This window comes from Grammomys surdaster, unplaced genomic scaffold, assembly GCF_004785775.1.
Source record: "Grammomys surdaster isolate TR1022 unplaced genomic scaffold, NIH_TR_1.0 126298, whole genome shotgun sequence".
NCBI lineage: Eukaryota > Metazoa > Chordata > Mammalia > Rodentia > Muridae > Grammomys > Grammomys surdaster.
The window spans coordinates 3,414,293-3,436,794 of record NW_021621098.1 but is presented as its reverse complement, the minus strand read 5'-3'; the positions used below and the strand labels follow the sequence as shown (position 1 = coordinate 3,436,794).

The 22,502-nt window shown below is 42.8% G+C and overlaps 1 protein-coding gene across 3 annotated transcripts in view; it reads right to left on the bottom strand.

Annotated features, from left to right (window-relative positions):
• Kctd1 (potassium channel tetramerization domain containing 1) overlaps positions 1 to 22,502 on the bottom strand; it is a 98,157-nt gene that overhangs the window by 23,065 nt on the left and 52,590 nt on the right. For all 3 annotated transcript variants that reach the window (XM_028759511.1, XM_028759508.1, XM_028759509.1), the window contains exon 2: positions 19,406 to 19,584. In XM_028759511.1, the coding sequence (XP_028615344.1) occupies positions 19,406 to 19,569 (164 nt within the window). In that variant the 5' untranslated portion in view covers positions 19,570 to 19,584. The remainder of the gene's footprint in view (positions 1 to 19,405; positions 19,585 to 22,502) is intronic.

Genomic DNA, 22,502 nt, shown 5'->3' with positions numbered 1-22,502 from the left:
AAAAGCCAACCAAGATCTGGGGTTTCTAGTCAAGACCAGTGAAAGAAACGGTGTGTTATGAAGTGACCACATTCCAAGTCAAATCAAACTACTATGAAACACCTGAAGACTTCTGAGGTTACTGTCAATAGTGGAACTGTGAAGGACCATAGGACTGGGTACTGAGCACAGTCAATAGTGGAACTGTGATGGACCATAGGACTGGGCACTGAGCACAGTCAATAGTGGAACTGTGATGGACCATAGGACTGGGCACTGAGCACAGTCAATAGTGGAACTGTGATGGAACATAGGACTGGACACTGAGCACAGTCAATAGTGGAACTGTGATGGACCATAGGACTGGACACTGAGCACAGTCAATAGTGGAACTGTGATGGACCATAGGTAGGGACCGGGCACTGAGCCTTTCCACAGTGAAAACTGCTCCTGGGAGGACGGACACAGCCAATTCCTCCTACTTTGTCACCACTGTCGCTGGACATGCTATGTCCTACACTGAATCTGGAATACTCCCATGGGATTTATGGTTTTACAGCTGTGGAAACTCATGTGGAGGTTCCTATCCTTCCTGATGCCACCTTCTGGTTCTCTACATCCTGTCCTTCCCAGAATGCCCAGCAGACACCTGGTCACACACTGTTTCCACACATGGGACAGGACACCATGCTCTGTTTACTTAGGGACAAATGGGATAACCCTTCCAGTTCGCCTAACCCTGACTGCCATTGTAGCTACAGGGAGTGATTATGTGCGGTTTCTGCAGGATGGACTTGAACAGAGAGGATGAAAAGACCCTTGGGGAATGAAATGCTAAGACTGACCAAGGGGCAGTGGGGAGAAAAGGCAGAGCAGCACACTAACTGGGCATTTATACCCATGCAGGAGCTTTTTTGCCAAGAAATGCCCAGCCTCTCAGTTCTACGGAGAACATGGTTTGGACTTGGAAGAAAGATTCCATTTAGTTTCCAGTCCAGATTTATTTTGCTGGCTACCAGATTCAGAAGCAACTCCCAAATGATCTGTTTAGCACTTAAGGATATTTTAAAGTTATAAGTGGTATCTATTAATTGAAAATTAGGAAACTGCAGAAGGTGGAAATGTTAGCTGAACATAAAACCTGTCATGAGTCTGTCATCTAATGGGGCAATAAGAAAGAAATACCATTTTGGATATGAAAAATATATCACCTGTTCCTCACACACACCACACAGGTGCACACGTTAAAGGCCTGGCTCACAGCTGGTGATGTATAACTGGGAAGTAACTGGATCGATGGGTGGGGTGCTAACTGCTTCAACATATTAATGAGTCCATGGCCAAACAGGCTAGTCAGAAGTGGGACCCAGCTGGAGGAAACAACAGGTCCCTGAGGATGTGGCTTTGAAGTGGTATATTTGTCCCTGGACTCTTCTTCTTTCTCTGCCCCTGGGTACCATGAGATAACCAGTTTTGTTCCATCACATGCTCCCCACTATGATTCTGTGCCTCTCCTCAGCCTAAAAACAACAGTGTCAGCTACTGTACACCAAAATCAACCTCTGAGATTATCTTGCTAGGCATTCTGATACAGGTAAGTGAAGCTGGTGCCAGAGTCCATGCGACTTTATATACCTTTTAGGTCTTCTAGCTTGGCTTCCCAACCAAATTTCTTTCCTAATATTTGAAATCTGAGATAGATGGCAAGCAGGGTAGAGGGGCTGGTAAGGTATGTATGCTTGTGTGTCCATGCACTGTTGTGTATGTGTGTGTGTGTGTTTGTGCACACGCATACAAGTGTAGAGGGGACTGTCACCACAGTGGTTAGCTGACATCAGGGAGATAAGCACACGTGAGCAGAGGAGATGATGACAATTCTTTCCTCCCTTCTCTGCTGAGTACAGTAACCCTACTACTATAGGGAAAAAAAGGAGCAAATGAAGAGATCTGCTGCATTACTAATGGATATGTCAGAAACATAGTGTTAACTTGATCAGGGACTCCATGAGACCTTCTCTACCATGATAGACTGTGTAGTCTTGAAGCTGTGAGCCAGTATAAGTCCTTCCTTAAGGAGGGGAGGGAGGGAGGGAGGGAGGGAGGGAGGGAGGGAGGGAGGGAAGAAGGAAGGAAGGAAGGAAGGAAGGAAGGAAGGAAGGAAGGAAGGAAGGGAAAAACCCCTGAATGATCATAAACAGCATTTAATTTCAAGCAAATAAAATGTTGTTTATGATCATCCAGGGTTCTGGAATAATTCTTTACTGTTTCTAGTCTTGGGAAATTTCATGTTTTATGACTACAGATAAAAATTGATTTAAATCTTGTTATAGAAATGGATAGAAGTAATTTAAGGGGGAAAAAAAAGAAAATAATTTAAGCAAAAACCAAAGCAAATTGTGTCTACTTGTGGGAAACTGTGCTTCCAGCACCTGTCCCCTAGGGCAGCACTGTTTCCTTATGTGATGTATGGAGGCAGTGGGGGGGGAGAATGAAAGACACATTTAAACTGCAAACAGCAGGTAAGTGGCTGCCAACACAGGAGCTCAGCACTTTGGAGAATCCGTCCTGAGACTCATGGCTCAGGGAGACCAAGGCCACAGAGACGCTACCTAATCTACCAGACGTTTTAAATGCTTTCTTTATTGTGTTCACATGCGTTCACACGCGCATGTGTGCCGAAGTGTCCTCATTTGCAAAACAGGGATACTAGCACCAGGCCTGTGCCAGGGGTGGTCCCCACCTTGTCTCTCACGGGACCTTGAGTTCACTGACTCACTGTCTGCTGAGCAGGCTCTAGGCACCTGGGCTGTCTTTACTTCCCAGAGCTGGTACACAGGAGTTCCCTGCCACAGGGCTTTGTTCGTGGACACTGAGGGTCTGAGTTCAGGTCCTCAAGTTTGCACATTGTGTACTTCACCCACTGAGCCCTCTTCCCAGCACTTCAGGGAGTTTTGATTTGTTGTTTTAACTGGAGAACTGGGATCCTATTAGACAGTGAATTCTTTTTTTTTTAATTGGATATTTTATTTATTTACAATACAGATGTCATCCCCTTTCCCCATTTCCCCTCTCTAGAACTCCCTATCCCATCCCCCCTCCTCCTTTTTGCTTTTATATCATTTTGATTACATGCATGCATTAAGGTCAGTTCTAGGTTGAGGGTCTAGTAATACAATAGATGCAAATAGTCAAGGAACAAGCAAGACAATAAACACAAATAGTCAAAGAAAAAGCAAGGCATTAAACCCAATGACATGAACACTCCCCTGATCACTGTTTCTAAAGGCTTATCAGGATGACCAATGGGCAACTTCCCTGTCCTAGCCCAAGGTCATTTTTATGTCTGAAGCTTACTTCCTTGTTATAGCCTAAAATTTAGATTCCTGTCTGAAGTTACTTCTTTGTTCTAGCCTAATATTTAGATTCCTGCCTGAGATTACTTCTTTGTTGTAGCCTAAGATTTAGATTCCTACCTGAAATTACTTCTTTGTTCTAGTCTAATGTCAGATTTCTGACTGAAGCCCACTTCCTTGTCCTTGGCCCATGTCATATTCCTGCCAAGCAGCCCATTTCCTTGTCATTGGCCCATGTCAGCTTCTTGCCAAGCAGCCCCAAAGGCTCTCTGCCTCTCCCCCCCTTTTTTTATTTTGTTAACAAGACTGAGCCTCAGACAGTGAATTCTTATAAGGAACACATGGACATGCACTAAAACATTCACTGTTCTCTGTGGGGCACATGGTATCAACTCTACACAACTCTATGAGGCTCTCTACTTTGCAGGTGAGGACACTGCAGCAAGCTGATAAATAATAAGGCTAGAACTCCCACAAGGCAGCTGGGCCACAGGGCCCAGCTTAGACCTTCTCCTTTACTGCCCAATGGTCGTTTGTCACTCTATAAAGCACTTGCCTTCCTGTCACAAGCTCAGCAGCTGCTGGCAGATGTTCGTCCTTAGATTAGGTGCTGTGCCCCCAATCAGAATTCTTTCTGTATACAGGATCAGTCTTAGTTGGAAGACAAATTTTGACATCACCTGTGCTTACTCCTGGTTCAAGCAAGTTTTCAATGGTTTCTAGAATGAATGGCAATTTTTCTCAGATGAGCCCAGGACAAAATCATCTCGCCTTTTCCTGGAGCCCAGCTGGGTATTTTCAGTGAACACAGTCTGTTTAGGTTTTTGTCTTGCTTTCTATATGAGCAGGCAAGCATGAACATGTGTGCACGCGCCTGCCTCCTCAACCCCTCTCCTCTCCTCCTCCCAACAGTCTGTTCTATATTTAGAGGTATTTTTGACACAATCCTTAGGCTTTTTTCTTGATTTAAGAACTCTAGAATATGTTTTCCATTTTATAGTAATAATCCCCATTCAGAGGGGAAAATGCTCTAATAGCTAACATTTAGTGAGAGTGTGTTCAACACCCTGCTGAAAATTTTGCAGATTATCTGCTTGAATTCTCACTGTGGTAATACTAAGTATTAAAAAAAAAGCCTAATACAAGAACATTTGATTGTAGCAGTGAAGAAACTGAGTTGTAGCACCATCAAGTAGCCTGCTGAGGATGTGGGCTCTGCTTTCTTTGAGATGGAGAGCCTGTCCGTCTTTGAATTGGCCCAAGCCCCTCCAGTGCCAAAATCACTCAAGCACAGTAAAATATCAGGTGTGTGGGGGGGATACAGATAGTGGTTGAATCCTTGCCCCATATCTGCAAGGACCTGGGTTCTTCTGTTCCCAGTACTACAAACAAATGAACAAAAGCAGAAAATACTTACAGGGTGTGGGAGTGCTGTCCTGCATCTACCTCTGCCTCAGAACCTCAGCTCCTTCCCTGTCTTTCCTGCCATCTTGTAGTTGTGTTTTTTCCATTCCTTTCCTCCCTCCCTCCTTCCCTCCCTCCCTTCGTCTCTCCCTCCTCTCCTCCTTCTTATCTTCCTTTCTTGAGTCTTCCATCTCTTCCCCCTCCTCTTTCTTCTCTCTCTGCTCTTTTCTATGGTATCAAATTCTCAAACCCAAGACGTACTGCATGCTAGTCAAGCACTCTACCATGACACTATTGCCCATGCCCTCCCATTTCTTATGACTGGACACACTCTTAGGTAGTGTCTCTGTGGCCTTGGTCTCCCTGAGCCATGAGTGTCAGGACGGATTCTCCAAAGTGCTGAGCTCCTGTGTTGGCAGCCTCATACCCGTTGTTTGCAGTTTAAATGTGTCTTTCATCCCCCTCCCCCCCACTGTCTCCATATGTCACTCTAGGTAAATCTAATTGTGCTTAACTTGTACCCTTACTCCTGGGCAAACCTGACAGATTATAGAATGTGGTGCACCATTCCTGAGTCTTCCCCGTGTCTAGCAGATCCCTGGGCCTGTCCCTTGGATTGCTGTTCGCAGGTGGCCCCTGGCCCCCTCTGCCTCATACTTTGTGGCCATCGGTGAGGCTAGCTGGCGAGGGCAGTGTGCCCACACTTCCCTTGTTGCTTCACTACTCCAGACGGTTGGAAATCACTGACAATATGCTACAGTCAGTGCCTCACACAAATGCGCATCATATTGATCATACGAGAGGACGATGGCCAAGCCAGCATTTCTATTTCCAACTTAACAGTTTTCCCCACTTGTGATCATGCCAGCAAAACAGTGGCTTATAATGAAATATTTAAATCTTTTGCTTAGTATGTTTAAGTGAAAATCCTAGAAGCTTAACAGAGTTTAATGAAAAGAACAAGAAACTGGCAAGAAACCTGCTTAATGCTTTTTTAACATCCTCAGAAAAATGGACAGAGTAGCTGAATCTACCTCAACTTGTTTGTACTGCTTTCTAACTCTCTCATGGTCAGAGACACAAATGCATGCACAGCATGCATGCCACACACATACACAAATACATATATAACACACATATTACAAATGTACACACATCATATGCATAAATACCACTCACATGCATACATGCCACACGCACATACACAAATGCACACACCATATATATAAATACCATATACATACATAAATGTACACATATGGACATGCATACTCATTATAAACATATACAAATGTACATACACACATACATATATGCCATGTATATAAACATGCACACATATACATCCTTACATACCACATACATATACAAATGATTGCATAAATGCCTACATTTCCCACACACACAAGTTCACACATATAGACTAATGCACATGCACACACAGGAGCATATACATGCACATACACACACGTTCACTGTCTTAGTTAGGGTTACTATTGCTGGGATGAAACAATATTTGCTCCATGACCAAAGCAGCTTGGGGAGGAAAGGATTTATTTTGCTTACACTTCCATATCACTGTTCATCATCAGAGGAAGTCAGGACAGGAACTCAAACAGGGCTGGAACCTGGAAGCAGGAGCTGATGGAGAGGCCATGGAAGGATGCTGCTTACTGGCTTGCTTCTCATGGCTTCCTCAGCCTACTTTCTTATAGCACCCAGGACCGCTAGCCCCAGGATGCTCCTTCCACAATTGGCTCTCTTTCCCCTCCCCTCCCCTCCCCCTCCCCCACTAATCATGAATTGAGAAAATGCCTTACAGCTGGATTTTATGGAGATATTTTGTCAATTGAGGTTCCCTCTTCAGATAACTCTAGCTTGTGTCAAGTTGACATAAAACTATCCAGCACACACACAAATGCACGCACACACAAAACTTAAGTGCCATCATTCAAAGTTATACAGCAAAAGTCTCATTCAAATATCAAAAGGTGGTTGAATGAATAGAAATGAACTCATTCTGTGATTGTATGACTTCAGAGTGATGAAGAAGTTTTAAAACTCATCCAGAAACCAGCTTCCCAATGACATCACCTCAGGACTGTGAGTCCTATCTCCTTAGAGAGAGAAGAGCTGAAAATTCAAATTCATGCTGCGCACAGGCACTGAACATCCTTGTCCTCCAACTGCCTTCTCAGGATGTTCAATTGTTTTTTCTGGTCTCCAAGGAATGTGCCTATTTGGCTATACAGTCTGAAGCTTTATATTTCTAGGTTATGTTGTACATTTACTTAGTAGTCAGCAACTCAAAGTGTCATTTGAAAATAAACTGTGACCTGTAGAGCCAGGCATGGCGGCTTATTCCTGCAATCTCATAGTTTAAAGACAGCTCTTACTGTTATGGGCATGGGAAACACCCATGAAGGTTACTAACAGCTCTCTGCTCTTGGCATCAGCAGGGCCAACAGTACTCACTCTGGAGGTGTCTATCCTGGGCTATCACCCCACCCTGATGAGCCTGGGTTACATAATTCAAGAATTCCCCCAGAGGTACTCCCAGTCCTTCAGCACACTGTACAACATATGCATCTGTGGCTACTTCTCCCTAAGATGTCCAAAAAACAAAAATTCAGAACCAGGTCCCAACCTACTAATTAGCTCAAGAAGTAAATGTTTCCAGATAGGAATAAGAGCTTGTCATTTCCTTTCCTGCTCCGGGTGCTCATATACAGAGGTGACAGCATCAGGCAGTTGGTATGGCTTCCCTTGACTTGTTCTTCTACCTCCCTATGCACATGTCCCAATGAGAACCAAGTGCCTTCAGCAAGTTGGGAACCTCTGAGACAGGTGAGCTCCTCCCAAGCCTACCCAACATATTGTGTTCTTGGGAGGAAAACCACTGCTCTTCTGTCTAGCTTTCTAACCATCGTCAGCATCTCAATGGGGTGGAGAAAGGAATGTGCTCTATTCAAACATGGTTCCATGAGTTTGCTTGGTTGTTATGACTTTTGATCCAATAATCTAATAATTCTCTTTCTGACTTCTCCTTTATACCAGCTCATTCCTTACATGGTAAATTATGAAAATGATGAGGTTTTGGTGAGGCCTCTTTTCTAAAATGCTTAAGATTATAGATTAATAGGGCAGTCTTAGAGTATTCCTTAAAGATAGAACTAGAGACAAGAAAGGGTGGGGGTCATCTAGGCACAGAACTCACTTGGTGGAGTGCTTGTGGAGTGTTCCCAAGGGCACAGGTTCTATCCACAGCCCCGTTAGCACACCTACAATTTCAACATTCAGGTAGAGTCTAGAACATGGGGGGTGGGGAGTGAATATCCTGGGTTACACGACTGGCATTACCTGAGGCCCTGAAGAGGGAGGGGTAGGAAAGGATCTTTCTTTTTTCCTTTTCTATGGATTGAGCTATTTTGAGATCAGGAAGTTCCAGTTTTTGGAAAAGCTCAGAAGTCCTCAGGGCCTGCTAGGTTATTTCTCAAAGATCAATTTTAGTATGGGGTGGACACACTGAGCTTAATGAGGCTGGGGTGGATCCCAGAGCTCACTAAGTTCAAATAAAAAAGATAGAGTGAGCTCAGTTCACCTTTCTGTGATTAAAAACCCTCCCAACCTGCACTCTTTGCCACTGTTTAAAAGTTATGGTCCATTGTGAGGCACTCAACTGAGCCTTTCAACAAAAAGAACCAAACGACATCATAAAGTGCACTGCCATGTCTAAGCTGTCTGATATTGGCATTTATTAGCAGCCTGAAGTCACTGTTCAGGGCCAGTGTCTCTTCCAGGGACATGGTATTGAGGGTTTTGTGTGTGTGTGTGTGTATGTGTGTATGTTCATGGATATGAGTGTGGTGTGCACATGGAGGTCAGAAGACAACCCTGGGTGTTAGTCCTCAAGTTTGAGACAGTGTCTCTTCTCTGTTATCTGCTTCTCTGTATGGCAGAGACTAGCTGACTGGGCAGCCTCTTGGATTCTCCTGTCTTTGTTTTCCATCTCAGGTATTAGCACTGAGATTAAGGTACAAACTACCTGCTTTTTTCATGGGAGCTCTGGGGACTCAGATTCAGGGCTTCATGCTTGCACATGAAAGCATTCTACACAGAGATCCTTGTCCTAGGCCCTCCCAAGACCAGATATGGTATCCCGAAGATATTCAACAACTCACTGACATGGTTGGGAGGCAATGACTTTTTTTGCCTTCAGATTGAGGAGTTCAGGATGACATCAGAACTACCAGAACACACAAGAATAAGGCTGTCAGGTGAATAATTCTTATATTCCAAGGTTCCCATATGACAAAAGGGTAGTTGGGTTTTTGGACATTCATGTAAATACTTTTCTATTACAATTATGTGTGTATGTGACGATGTATGTGAAAGAGTGGAGTATGTACATGCATGTCACGGCAAGCATATGAGGTGAGAGGACAGCTTAAAATTATTTATTCTTGAGAATTTCATATATGGATACAATAAAATATATCTTCCATTTATTTCCTTCAGTTCTGCCTCATTCCCCCAACATGTCCCCTCCCCAACATTTTTATATAATAGATATAAAATATGTATATACAAAATATATTTACATAAAGAATATGGAAATGTATACAGTATATATATGTATATATTATATATACTATACAATATACATATATAATGTATACATATATATACATACATATACACACATATATACCAATATATATATACATAACGCATATATACATATGTACATATATACACACATATATGTATATATATGCATACATATACACACATATATACAAATATACACACATATATAACATACATACACATACATATGTACATATATACACTCATATATGTACATATACATATATACACATATATGTATACACACATACATATATCATATATACCCCACCAAGTCCAGTTGGTACTCCCATATGTACATGGACATTGGACTGTCCACTGGAACATGGGAACATGGTTAATACTATCAGTAGCTATATCCTCAGAAAAGAGTGGTTCTCCATCCCTCAGATTCTGTCAGCTGCCAGAAGCTAGAAGACAACTTGAGGTAGTCAGATCTCTCCTGTTGATGGTTCTGGGCATTCCACCCTGTCATCACGCTTTTAGTCACCAAGCCATCTCACTGGACCTGAATGTTTTCATAGTGGCTTTTTTTTTAAACCATAAACTGTCTTCACATCCACATATGTGACTGGCAGAAACAACAGGGTTTGTAAAAACAGACAAACAAAAACAATAGTCAGTCCCTAAAAAGCAATATCTGAAATCTGTGAGCTGAGCTACATGAAGGAACCACTTAAAAACTGAAGCTACTTCAATGGAACTATTCTTAAAAACAGTGAGATGGATCATATTTCCATATGCTAACCTCGTAAAAAGTTACCCAAAAGAATTAATTTTCAAATGGATGAATGGATCAGGCATTTGTTATAATTTTTTTGTATGATGAGAAGAAACATGAAAAGATTGAAAACAGTAAAAACAACCTTGGCATTCTCAGTGATACTATTCATCATGAAAAATGAAAGCTGGGAACTCTTTTGTCCCAAGCAGTATGATTCATGGCATAATCATCAGGAAAAGCCTGCTTCTACCAGACTCTATGTGGCCACACCATAGCACACACAGCACCAGCCTGTGGACACTTATACCTCTCTCTGTCCCCATACATCAGGTGCCCAAACTCTGAGATACTCAAGGATTTCAGGGGCATGTGTTAAGACTGAAGAGTTTGGGTGAGGAGATGCTGAGCTGGGAAATCATTTGTCTTGCAAGGAGAACCCAAATTGCACAGCTAGTCAGTTGAGCCAAATTAGCAAGCTCCAGGCTCAGCAAGAGACCCTGTCACAAAGAACTCAAGGTTAGATAGGTCATGGGCCCTATGGGAAACCTACTACTATTGTTCTGCTAATGAACAGAGCAGCAAAATGACTCCTAATGACACTGTCATTAGATGTCATAGATGAGGGCACCACTCAAACTTACCAGAGAAGTTTCTTCTTGTAGTAAATGGTAATTAACACAGGAACCCATAACTGTACAGAGAGGAAGCAACTTTAGAATGCTCAGCCCCAAATGGGTTGTCTACATCATAGCTGCCCAAAAGTCTCAGGGATCTAAGTGGAAGAAGGAGCAGGAAGCTTATCAGAGCCACAGGTGGTGGATGACTCCAAAGAAACCTTTCTAGACACAATGGCAGATGAAGATCCTGTGACAGCAGAAGACCTGCACAAGCTCAGGCCAGACAAAACCCCAGCATGGAGAGGTCCTGCCTCTAACCAAGGGGCACTCGATTGTGCTGGATAAGGGAAAGCTGGTTCAGTGACGGGATCCTTAATGTACCTCCCATGCTCCAGGGCGAGCCCCACACCCAGGAGTAGTCAGCCAGCAAATCCTGGACTACTTGGTTTTTTGTTTTTGTTTGTTTGTTTTTGTTTGTTTAGAGAGAGATAGAAAGAAGTAGCATTACATGGGTAGGGAGTTGGGGGAAGAACTGGTTTGGGAGGGTTTGAAGGAGGAGAAAGAATATAATCAAATACATTGTATAAAATTCTCAAAGAATAAATAAAAATATTTAAAAATAATGTAGAAAGCCATAAAAAAAGATATCCAGTGTCAGCCTCTGGCATGCGCGCACGCGAACACACACACACCTACCCACACTAACATGTACACACACACATTCACAAAAAGTTGAGGATTTCCCCTCCTCCCTGAGAGGTACATAGTAAGTGAGTAGCAGAGCATGCCCAGAAATCTGTATCTCCTGAGATGGAGAAGGTGAAGGAGAAGGAGGAGGCATAAGTTAGAGGAAGTTAGGGGTCACCTGACTGCTATTCTGGTTCCTTATTTTCCTCTGAAGAAAGTAAGCTTGAAAAGAAATCCTTCTGGTCTGTGCCTTGAAGAAAAGAGGCTGTAAATCCTCACTTCACAGGGATGGGCCCCAAAGGACACAAGGATGGAACACAAGCGATAAGACCTTGGGAGAGATGGGTTTCTAACAGGAAGATGTCCATAGGAAGTTGAGTTCTTGACAAATTAGGACATAATTAAAGTACTCAATATGACCTGCAACTCAACCTTGAATTGTTTCTCTCTATTATTCCGAAACATCATGGTGCCAGCAGGTGCATACATGCAAGAGGGTCTCGACTGGGAAGACTGAGGAAGACTAAGGCACTATTTGTTTCAGCAACTTTTGAATTCACTACTTCAGTCAAAACCAAACATAGCTTTATGTGCAAAAATGAAAGAACATGACAGTCACAGGCAGTACTGTGGGTGATGGTGAGGGGAGCCACCCCACACCCAGGGCCTGTAGCTGTCCTGTGGGTTCCTGTCCACTGAGAAAACAGGGCAATGTGGCGATTCCCCACGTAGCAATGCAGAGATGCACCACAGGACATGGGAGACAAACAGACCTCGTATGACTCAGCATGCTAGCAAATTCTGCTTCTAAGTATGAATTAAAATACAAACTGGACTTTTTTTTTTTTTTTTTTTTTTTTGGTTTTTCGAGACAGGGTTTCTCTGTGTAGCCCTGGCTGTCCTGGAACTCACTCTGTAGACCAGGCTGGCCTCGAACTCAGAAATCCGCCTTCCTCTGCCTCCCAAGTGCTGGGATTAAAGGCGTGCACCACCACTACCCGACCAAACTGGACTTTTGAGTTAATTTTTTTTTCAGACAAATAGATGTTTCTTGTGGTGGGGGAATAACTATGTGAAAATAAAATTACCTTTAGATTTAATATAGGGAGCAAGTTAATTCCCCAGAGGGCCTACTTACCTTGTACAAATAATCTTTTCTTTCTTTTTTCTTTTTTTTTTTTTTTAAGACAGTGTCTTAAACAGCCTAGGCTGGCCCCAAACTCATTGTATAGCAGACATAGTCATAAACTCCTGATCCTCCTTCCTCCACCTCTCAAGTGCTGGGATTACAGGGATGCTCCACTACGCCTAGCTATCTTTCTCAGTGGTAGTGAGCTGCTTAGTGAAATACTGCTTATTGACTATTTACTGTTTTTCTCTGCTACCTCTGCCTCATAAGCTACAGAAGCCATTGTAAGAGAAGGAGGACTTTTGTAGGTCGTTGTGTCTTCTGGTGGAACAGAAAACAAAATCACCCATATAGGGAACACAAGAGGGTGATGGAGAGAGGTAGATACCATTGTGGTCTTTTCTCTGCATTATATTTAAAACAACACTTCCCGAGTCCCACTGCATTGAAAGCTAGAGCCACCTTGTTCCCTGGTGAGGATCCCTCAGAGGAATCCTGCAGCTGTACAGCACATCTTACTAAAGCATTACTCCCCCAGCACTAACTAAAGCCTGGTTCATTGTTTAAACACAGAGGGCTGTTCAACTTCTCATTTGTTCACTTGTATCCCAAAGGAGAACTGTGGGAAAGCAGGACAGTAAAATAAAGAGAGGAGACAGACAAGGACTCCAGCCCATCGCACCTGGGACACACCACACTTCCAAAGTCTAAGGCTCAGCCAGTTCTTGCTCCTCAGTGACCGTGTGCATGCCCTGTCACGGCAGCAGCAGTATGACCTCCCTTCCCTCTCTGCTGACACTCCACAGGTGACCTACCCTGGCACAATTCAACACAGGCACTGAATTGTCTAACACGTGGATCAAAAGGCAGGGCTTAACAAAACAGACTAGTCACTAGCGTGCAGTAACTTTATGGGATTTTTGTTTTTTCTGTTTGCTTTTTAGATAGATTCTCTCTATGCAGCCACCCAGGCATACCTCATCCAGCATCCCCCTGTCTCTCTTCTTGAGACCTCAGATTATAGATATAAGCCACTGAGCCTGACTTCATGCAGCAATTCTGAGGAAAATTCTGATGAATCATTTGGCAGGTCAGATGCATCCTGTAACAGCATACATTTGGGGGGGGGTCTTTGAAACATGAGCCTATATGATAACACAATGACACTCGTGTCTAGGAATGACAAAATCAAAACTGGAGGCACAAAGGTGGGAATGTTGACATGACAGACTCCTCAGACTTAGCAGGATTCCAGAAAGTTCCCTAGGACAGGATATAAGTGCACAGAAATGCAAACATTGACTTGACTGTCTTTAGAACTGTCTCCTAAGATCCTTTTATTTTAAGGTTTTAAAAAATGTATTTAAAATTAGGTGTATAGGTATGTGTCTGTGTGTATGTTCACGTATGGGTTTGTGTGCCTGTGGAGTAAAGAAGAGGGCATGGATCCCCTGGAGTTTATGAGCCACTCAATAGGGCTCTAGGAACCAAACCCAGATCCTCTGGAAGAACAGGAGGTGCTCTTAATCACTGAGCCATCTGCCCAGTTCCATATTTGAGGTGGTTTTGTTTTGAGACAGAGTACAAATGTGTGTAATGTAGGGTGGCTTAGAACTCACAAGCCTGGTCTCGCTAATCCTCCCAGGTAAGCCACTTACCTGGCTTCCCTCTCAGTGCAGCTCCATTGGTCCTGTGTTGTCTACCTCACATGAGCATGATACACACCAGGAGACAGAACTCTGCTGGCAAGGGCATGAGCTTGCCTCCTCCAGCCTAAAGCTCTGAATGCACACATCCTTCAGGTGGCCATAGGCGTCAACTCCAAGGGTATAGGAGGAGTCTTTTGAGGTTTGCAGTTACCTATATATCCCTGTGTGCTTAGTAACTCAGCAACTATTTTAGAGATATCCATTTAGCATAATCTACTTATGTGGGAGTTAACTCAAGTACTGGGTTTAAAATATACAAAAGCTCTGTCAAGCAGTCAGCTCAGAAGGCTCGGGAACTAAAACCTGAGAGCTCCCTGCCAGACAGTGAACTATTTTCACTGAGACCCCCACTTTATTACCACCCCACAGGTCCTATTAATTATGTGGCTCAGCCAACTTCCCCATTTGAAAGAATCCACATCTGAATAAGCATAAGCAGAGCACCACTAAAATTATTTTTGCAAGAAGGGACAGTGATGGATGCAAAAGACCCTGCTTTGAACTCAGACAAGCCATTCTCAAAATGATCGCTGAATGGATGGATGTTCACCACACACATATGCCCAGAGCAGATCTTCAGAATGCCATGTAATTTGGCATGGGGCTTAATAAACAAATTATTGCACTATTTCAATCTTTTGCTATCAGTGGTGTTAATAACGTATCTTCAGTGTTTTTGAGCCAGTCGTAACCACATGTGCCCTTCAAATCTGCACAGTCCAGAGAAAGAACATCTACAAACACCTCCCATCAGATGCTCACACTATAAATCAAGTGAGTAGACCAGTACAGAAGATTCTGATTCCATCCACTTACTCCCCTAACCCCCCTTTTTAAAGTGGTGCTGGGTTTGATCATGCATGTTGGGCAAGTATCCTACTATGGTGCTACATTCCTGAGTCCCCCACCCCCTTAAATTGTTGTTGTTGTTGTTAAGACACAGTCTTGATAAGTTGCCCAGTCTGGGCTTGAACTCACAATCCTGCTGCCTCTGTTCCCTGAGTAGAGTAGCTCAGATTACAGGCCCATACCACCAGGTCCAGCTGGAAATATTTGACGGTGGCATATTTTTCTTGATCTTTTCTTTGTTGTTGTACCTTTATATGGGAAAACAGGCAGCATGAGTCCTAGTCTGTTGATTTCTGATCACCCATCTTTACATATTCTTGGCTGTCTACAGTCCCGGTTCAGATTTGCTTCTGCTTTTTTGATAGTGCCCCTCTTTGTAAGCCAGTTCAGTCTTGATATGGTTCTATGTCAGTTTCCCAAGTGCTAGGGATACAGTGTGAACTGCTGTCCTTGCTCTAGGTTTTGGTTTATTTGTTCGCGGTTTGTTTTCTTTTTGTTTTTCCTTTAAATGTAATTGGTATAAAGTTATTACAGATTGAAAGCAGGTGTTCTTGTGGAGTTTGACTCCAGACTATAATCCTGGTTGGAGATTCCTAGCGTCTCCTTTCCTTTTTTGTGAGGACTTGGGCTCAGACTCAGATCCCTCACAGGTGTCGTGCCCCAAGCTATGTACCCCCTCAGATCTTCCACCTCACATCTTTAAGGTCATTTGTTACTTACAAATCAGAATTTCTTTAACTAGAGGTCTTTGCCGTAATCCCAGAAGCCCCCTTTTTCTCAGGGACACTGCACCAGAAGAAGCAGGTAGAGAAGAACCAGGAGCCCTGAGTGGGCACAGAAGGGGCAGTCCTTCAGGGAGACAAGGGTTCGAAGCACCCCAGAATCTAGAGAATGTAACCAGAATTGCTAATAATCCTATGTTCATGGGTAATGCAATTGGTCTGTCTGGGTTTATTGACAGAGGGTTGACCAGGTTGTAGATCTTCACAGAACTTGGAAGGGACACTGGATACCTATGGGAAAAATCACAAATGTGTATCCTTTTAAGCATCTTTGACTGCTAAAATCTGAGGGTTGGTCCCTTTCTGAAGTTTCTTTGAGATGAATATTTAATTATTTACAAAAGTGTCCCATGAACCAAGGAGGAGCAGAGTGATACACACAGACAATTGAACACTGAGCCAGTGTTATCTGAGCAGTGTTATTTGCTTTAGGTATAAAGCCATGGAATCAGAAGTTTCTTTGAAACCACACGAGCGTAACGCTCTATCTGGTTGGGAAGGAGAATGTAAAGTGGGCATACACAAGAGTTTACAATACCAGAGACTAGGAAGGAGAGCCCAGCATCAGCTCAGGCTGTCTCCTAGCTATGGAAAGGAAGCTGTGAGGATTTGGAAGACAGCTTGAGAGGAGGTAACTGCTGAGTGGCTGATCACTATGTACTGAGTGAAGGACTATGAGGCACTTCCTATAGTCATGTGCAATGAACAGCCTTATAAAATGATGCACTTGTACCTGTTTTATATGAGAGAAGGCAGGTATTCAGCCATCGGGTCCTACCAACTCATCAAATACCTGCCAGGCAGATGGCAGAGCCTACATGTAAACACACATAATAACAAAGGAAATTACTTTTGCTCGGGCTGGAGGTGAGGCTTAGGGATAGGACATGTGCCTGCCATGTATAAGGACCCAAGTTTGACTTCTGAAATATCAAAAGAAAAAACTATCACTGCTGCTATGAGACTGTGGGCAAATGGTGACTGGAAATGACAAGAAAATTGAGGAAAGCATTCAATGAGTCTGCCTTTTAAAATTATGTCGATGAGAAAAAATTCAATTTTTGATGTTTGAAAGTATTAGGATGGCAAAGTGCAGGTTTAATTCTTTCCATAAAAGCGTATATTCCTAGTTTAGTGCTTCCATAGAGGAAAGAAGATGCATAATCGATTTTACATTTTCTAGCACACATGGGAAAAATAAAAATAAGAAAAATCTGTCTGAACTATATTTCTATCTAACTCAAAATATTATCATTCTAACATGAAAAGAAAATGACATAAAAATCAATTTTACACAGTTTTTTTGTTCTATGTCTCAAAGTTTAGTGTGTAATGTATGTCAAGGGGGGCAGGAGGTGTCAGTGTGGACTGTCCTTTCTTTGGGTGCTCAACAGCTGTATGTGGCAGCTGGCTACTATAAGAGACCAAGCAGGTAGAGAAAGTAACTGGACTTTCTTATGTGTTATAATCAAGACAGTTCCTCACAAGCATGCCAATTTGATTTAGGCAATTCTGCAACCCAAATCCTCTCTTCCCAGGTGACTATGTCAAGGTGAGAAGAAATACTAAGCAGACAGCTGGGATCATAGGAATACAGCTGTTTTATGTGAGTTCTGGGGATTGGACACGTGCTTTTGTGGCAAGCACCTTACTAATTTAGCTATCCCCAAAGCCGCCAAGACCTTCTGAGTAAAAATATAACACCCCTATATGGAAAATTCCACATCATGAAAATTTGTTTTGTCCACAGAATTATTAAAAATATGATACAAAATGATCTTCAGGACATGTGTGTAAAATTATATCATGAATTATATATAAATGAATTTCATGTTGAAACATGACTCCCCTTTCCCCATAGCTCATTAGACATTCTAAAATTTGAAAATATTCTAAAATTTGAAAATATGCCAAATCAGAAATACTTTTATTCTAAACACTTTGGAAGTAAGTCCCTCAAGCTATATTAACTTCCCCCTTGTATAAGAGGTTTAGAAAGCAAACCAAAGCAAAAGGCCACCAGACCAGACCACTGGCTTGCCCTACACCTAAGGACAGGGTTTGGACCTTTGTATGTATTTTGTACTTGACCCTGGATTTAACTCCTCATCTGGAGGTCCAGCAGCAATTTTTTTGTAGCTGATGTTAGTATTAACAGAAGGTTGGAAGGAATACAATAAACAGATACTATTTTAAAAGAACAAGAATCATAGAGTCATATTCATGAAAACTTTAGCCACTGTGACCATGTCACAGTGTCACTTTAGTGTTTTTGAGTCACACCTGCTCTAATAGCTGATTGATAGGATTACATCATTGTAATCCTCTGTGGATAACATAGAAACCTACATTTTAGTCATTTCATTTTTATCATGGAAATTAAATCTGGTAATCAGGAGAAACATTTTCCTATACTTTTCACCCCAATTTTCAAATTATTTTATATAATAATACTAGGTAGTCGAGAGATCTGGAAAACTAATTCGCAAGTCTCCATAACATTTTTACAGTAGCTATGATTTTTTTTCTACTCATCATTTTTTTTATTGGATATTTTATTTCTTTACATTTCAAATGTTATCCCCTTTCCCGGTCCTCCTCACCCCCCGGAACTCCCCTATCCCATCCCCCGTTCCCTGCTTCTATGAGGGTGTTTCCCAACCCATGCACCCATTTCTGCCTCCTGGCTCTCGAATTCCCCTACACTGGAGTATCTAGTCTTCACAGGATCAAGGACCTCTCCTCCCACTGATGCCCAACAAGGCCATTCTCTGCTACAAGGCCATGGGTCTCTCCATGTGTATTCTTTGGTGGGTGGTTTAGTCCCTGGGAGCTCTGGGAGGTCTGTTTGGTTGATATTATTGTTCTTCTTATGGGGTTGCAAACCCCTTCATAGCTATGATTTTTATTCTATATTTTCTATTTAGGCAACAAACATTATTTTCTCTCCCTTATCTCCCTCTCTGTCTATCTGTCTCTTTCTCTCTCTGTGTGTGTATGTGTGTATGCCAGCCCGTGTGTGTGTGTGTGTGTGTGTGTGTGGTGTGTGTGTGTGGTGTGTGTGTGTGTGTGTGTGTGTGTGTGTATGTGCCAGCCAATGCATGCCATGGTATATACATGGGACTTAGAGAACAACCATCTGGATTCTCTCCTTTCACCTTGACATGAGTTTGAACTGAGACCTTAGGTATTAATTTTTATTAATTTTTTTATTACTATTTCACTCTTTGCATCATTTTTAATTTTTAGATTGGGACTCACTCTATAGTCCTGGCTGGCCTTGAATTCATTATGTAGCCCCACTTGTCCTTTTTCCTTGGGTTCCTGAATAGTGGAATTACAGGATTATAATGCACGGCACTCAGAACTCTTACTCCATGTCCACATTTGTGGAAGTCAGGCAACCATAGCCCTGAGTGGCTTCTGTAGGTCATGTCCTACACTTGACAGTGGCCCGTCCACACTGGTCTTCTGAGCGTCCCTTGCATGCACTTCTGAGAATGACATCACTTTTGCAATTACCTTGATTCGGGGTATTTGGTGAGGGTGGCCAGGCTGCTGGTGTACATGTGGCCGCCCACATCGATGTGGACGGGCGCATTGGATTTGGTGAGCTGCGCTGGAGTCGGAATGCCTTGGTTGTTCAGCGGCGATGCAGGGGATCTAGTGATCAGAGGTCTTGACATATTGGGCCGACTGTCCTACAGAGAGAGAAGCACATTTAGGTATGGTTTCTGTTGTTACTGTAACTGGAAACAGATCATAAGAAATGAGTGAGTGCCAGTGATAATCAATTGCAATAAAATCTGGAAAATTGCAGGTTCTCTCACTTTGCTGTAATGATTTATTAGCAAAACAAACCCTGGAACAGAGAGAAAGAAAACTTCATGTGCTCAGGATCCACTTCTGATGACTCTCAGGGCTTATTATACAAATGAATTTTCATATTATACAAATAACAAGTGGCTTGTGGAGAAATCATATTCATTTCAAATGAAAAGAAAATCAGTGCTTAAAACAATACACACCCAAATAAAATATGTGTGGTTTATACTTGTCTTTGAAAACTTCCTCATTGCTATGCTCAAGGAATTAGAGCCGATCTTCTGCCATGTGTGTGTTCTGTATGACGGCTTCCTACAGCTCTATTTTGTGAATCACTAAAGAGAAAGTTATACAGTTCTATCTGTCAGCTGTTCAAAGAGGCACCATGGGTTTATCAGTCAATAGATTTTTTAAAAATATCAGATCCCAGTCCTTGGGGTCTGTGACTCTGGGATGCTTCAAACAACAGAACCGTCAAGTGGGTTGTTGATCACCGACAAGCTTTGTTGTGCTCCTGACTTCTGAAGAGATCAGGTTTCCTAGGTGAGGATGAGGCAGATGTTGCCACCACAATGTGTTGTCACAGCAGCAGAAAGTGTGATGTAAACAAACAGACCAGGATGAGGGCAGCATGTGGTGCAGAAGGACATGCTTAAGGAACTGCACTCCCAAGAACAGAGAGGAGGCCAGTCATCTGGGGATACAGCATAGATGCTTAAACACTGTGGGTGACTCCCAACCACGGGCAAGTTATGTCAAGATTCTGGCACTCCACAAAGTTCAGCTATTTACAGTCATCAATTTGATGACCTAATTGATGATCAATTGAGGACAAAACTAAAAGAGGGTCCTGTAAGACTGACCACAGACATCCCCTCAAGTCTGTAATTTAGTCAGAGACTGTTTTCAAACATACTGACAATGGATGCCAAAAATGGTGCTGGACATACAAGAGGACTCTGAAAAATGGCTCTGATGGAGATTACAGAGGAAGTTGTTCATCTTGAGCTTAAAGTGCAACATGATAAAATACATATTTGCAAAATGCCATAGATTTGATTGATCCTGGAACAGCTTGAGGAACTACCTGGAGCTCAACCTGTAGACCTTTTAGAGCACAAGTCCAAGCAAGACTTCAACTGGGCCTGCTTCCCCAGGCAGCCACTACAGACAAGGGGTGATGGTGCTTTTCACAAAACGTTTGCCATCTGTGTGGTGCCCTTCTGCATGGTACATGAAACAGAGCCCAGAAACTGTCACTTGGAAAGAGCTCATTTTTTCAGCTCCTAAATTAGGTGGCAAATTCATGGGTACTCACTGGAGTATTCTTTACTGTATTTTTCAATAATGCAAAATAGAAATTAAGAAAACAAAAGGGTACTTGGAACATATAAGAAAAAGGAGCTGCAAGGGTTATTAGGCAGAGGGGGGAAAAACTAAACAAAATCGCAGATGGCAGAATATATTAAGGCTAAAAAGTGCCAGAAGTAGTAATTGCAGTTCCAGGAGACAGAAAACATACTCTACCCTTAAAAAGTGATCAAGGCCTGTGGAGATGCAGAAAATAAACTGCTAGCTGTGTAAGTATGAGGAATGCTCTCAGAATTCATACACAGCCTGGCCTGGTAGCAAGAGTCTGTAATCCCCTACTGTGTTCCTACTGTGCACTAAAGGCTGCCCGGGAGATCTTGAGTGAGCCTGTCATATGAACCAATCAACAAAGGCCACTTCCTAGGTAGCATTACTATTGCTGCAATGAAACCTTGACCAAAAGCAAGTTGGAGAGGAAAGGATTTATTTGGCTTACACATAGTACATCAATGAAGGAAGTCGGGACAGGAACTCACACAGGGCAGGAACCTGGATGCAGGCACTGACACAGAGGCCATGGAAGAATGCTGCTATGGACTTGCTCTCCAAGGCTTTCTCAGCCTGCTTTCTCATAGAATACAGAACCACCAGTCTACAAAGGACCAAGAACCCCACCCATATCATTTACTAATTAAAACAAAAAGCTCTACAGGTTTGCCTGCAGCCCAATCTCATGGAGGCATTTTCTCCATTGAGGTTTCCTCCTCTCAAATGACTTTAGCTTGTGTCAAGTTGACATAAAGCTATCCAGCACAACTGAACCCTTGTCAACTTGACACACACACACATCACTGTTAAGCCACAACCTTTCCTGTTCCTGTTCATCCCCAAGACTGGGCATTTATATTGACATCACACGACGTAAAACATTTTCAAATGTAAAAAGTCCCATAAGCCATACAAATTCAAACACTTAAAAAATTCACTCTCTTTTAAAAATCCAAGTTTTTTAATTGTGGCCCCTGTAAAATAAAAATAAATTAAAAACAAGTTAAATACTTTTTATTTCAAGAGGGAAGAACAGTCACAATCACAACAAAATTGAATTCCAACTGTGTAAATAATTCAATGTCCAATGTCCGGGATTCACTCCCTATCTTCTGAGCTCCTCTCTCAGGCTGGCTTCTTCAGCTCTCCCTCTGCAGTGCACACAGCTTGTTCTGGGCTCTGGCTGGCTGCATGCACTCTGCTGCTGCTGCTGCTGCTGCTGCTGCTGCTGCTGCTGCTGCTGCTGCTTCTGCTGCTGCTGCTGGTCATCCAGTGGCATCTCTACAATGCTGGGTTCTCTTCCTGCGACTAGGCTGCATTTTCACCAATAGTCTCTCCTGGGCTCTCCTCAGGGACCTCAGCCCTATCACACACTGCCAGGCCTCAACTGTTCTCCATGACTCCTTCATGCCTTCAAATCCAGTATTACCTGGGT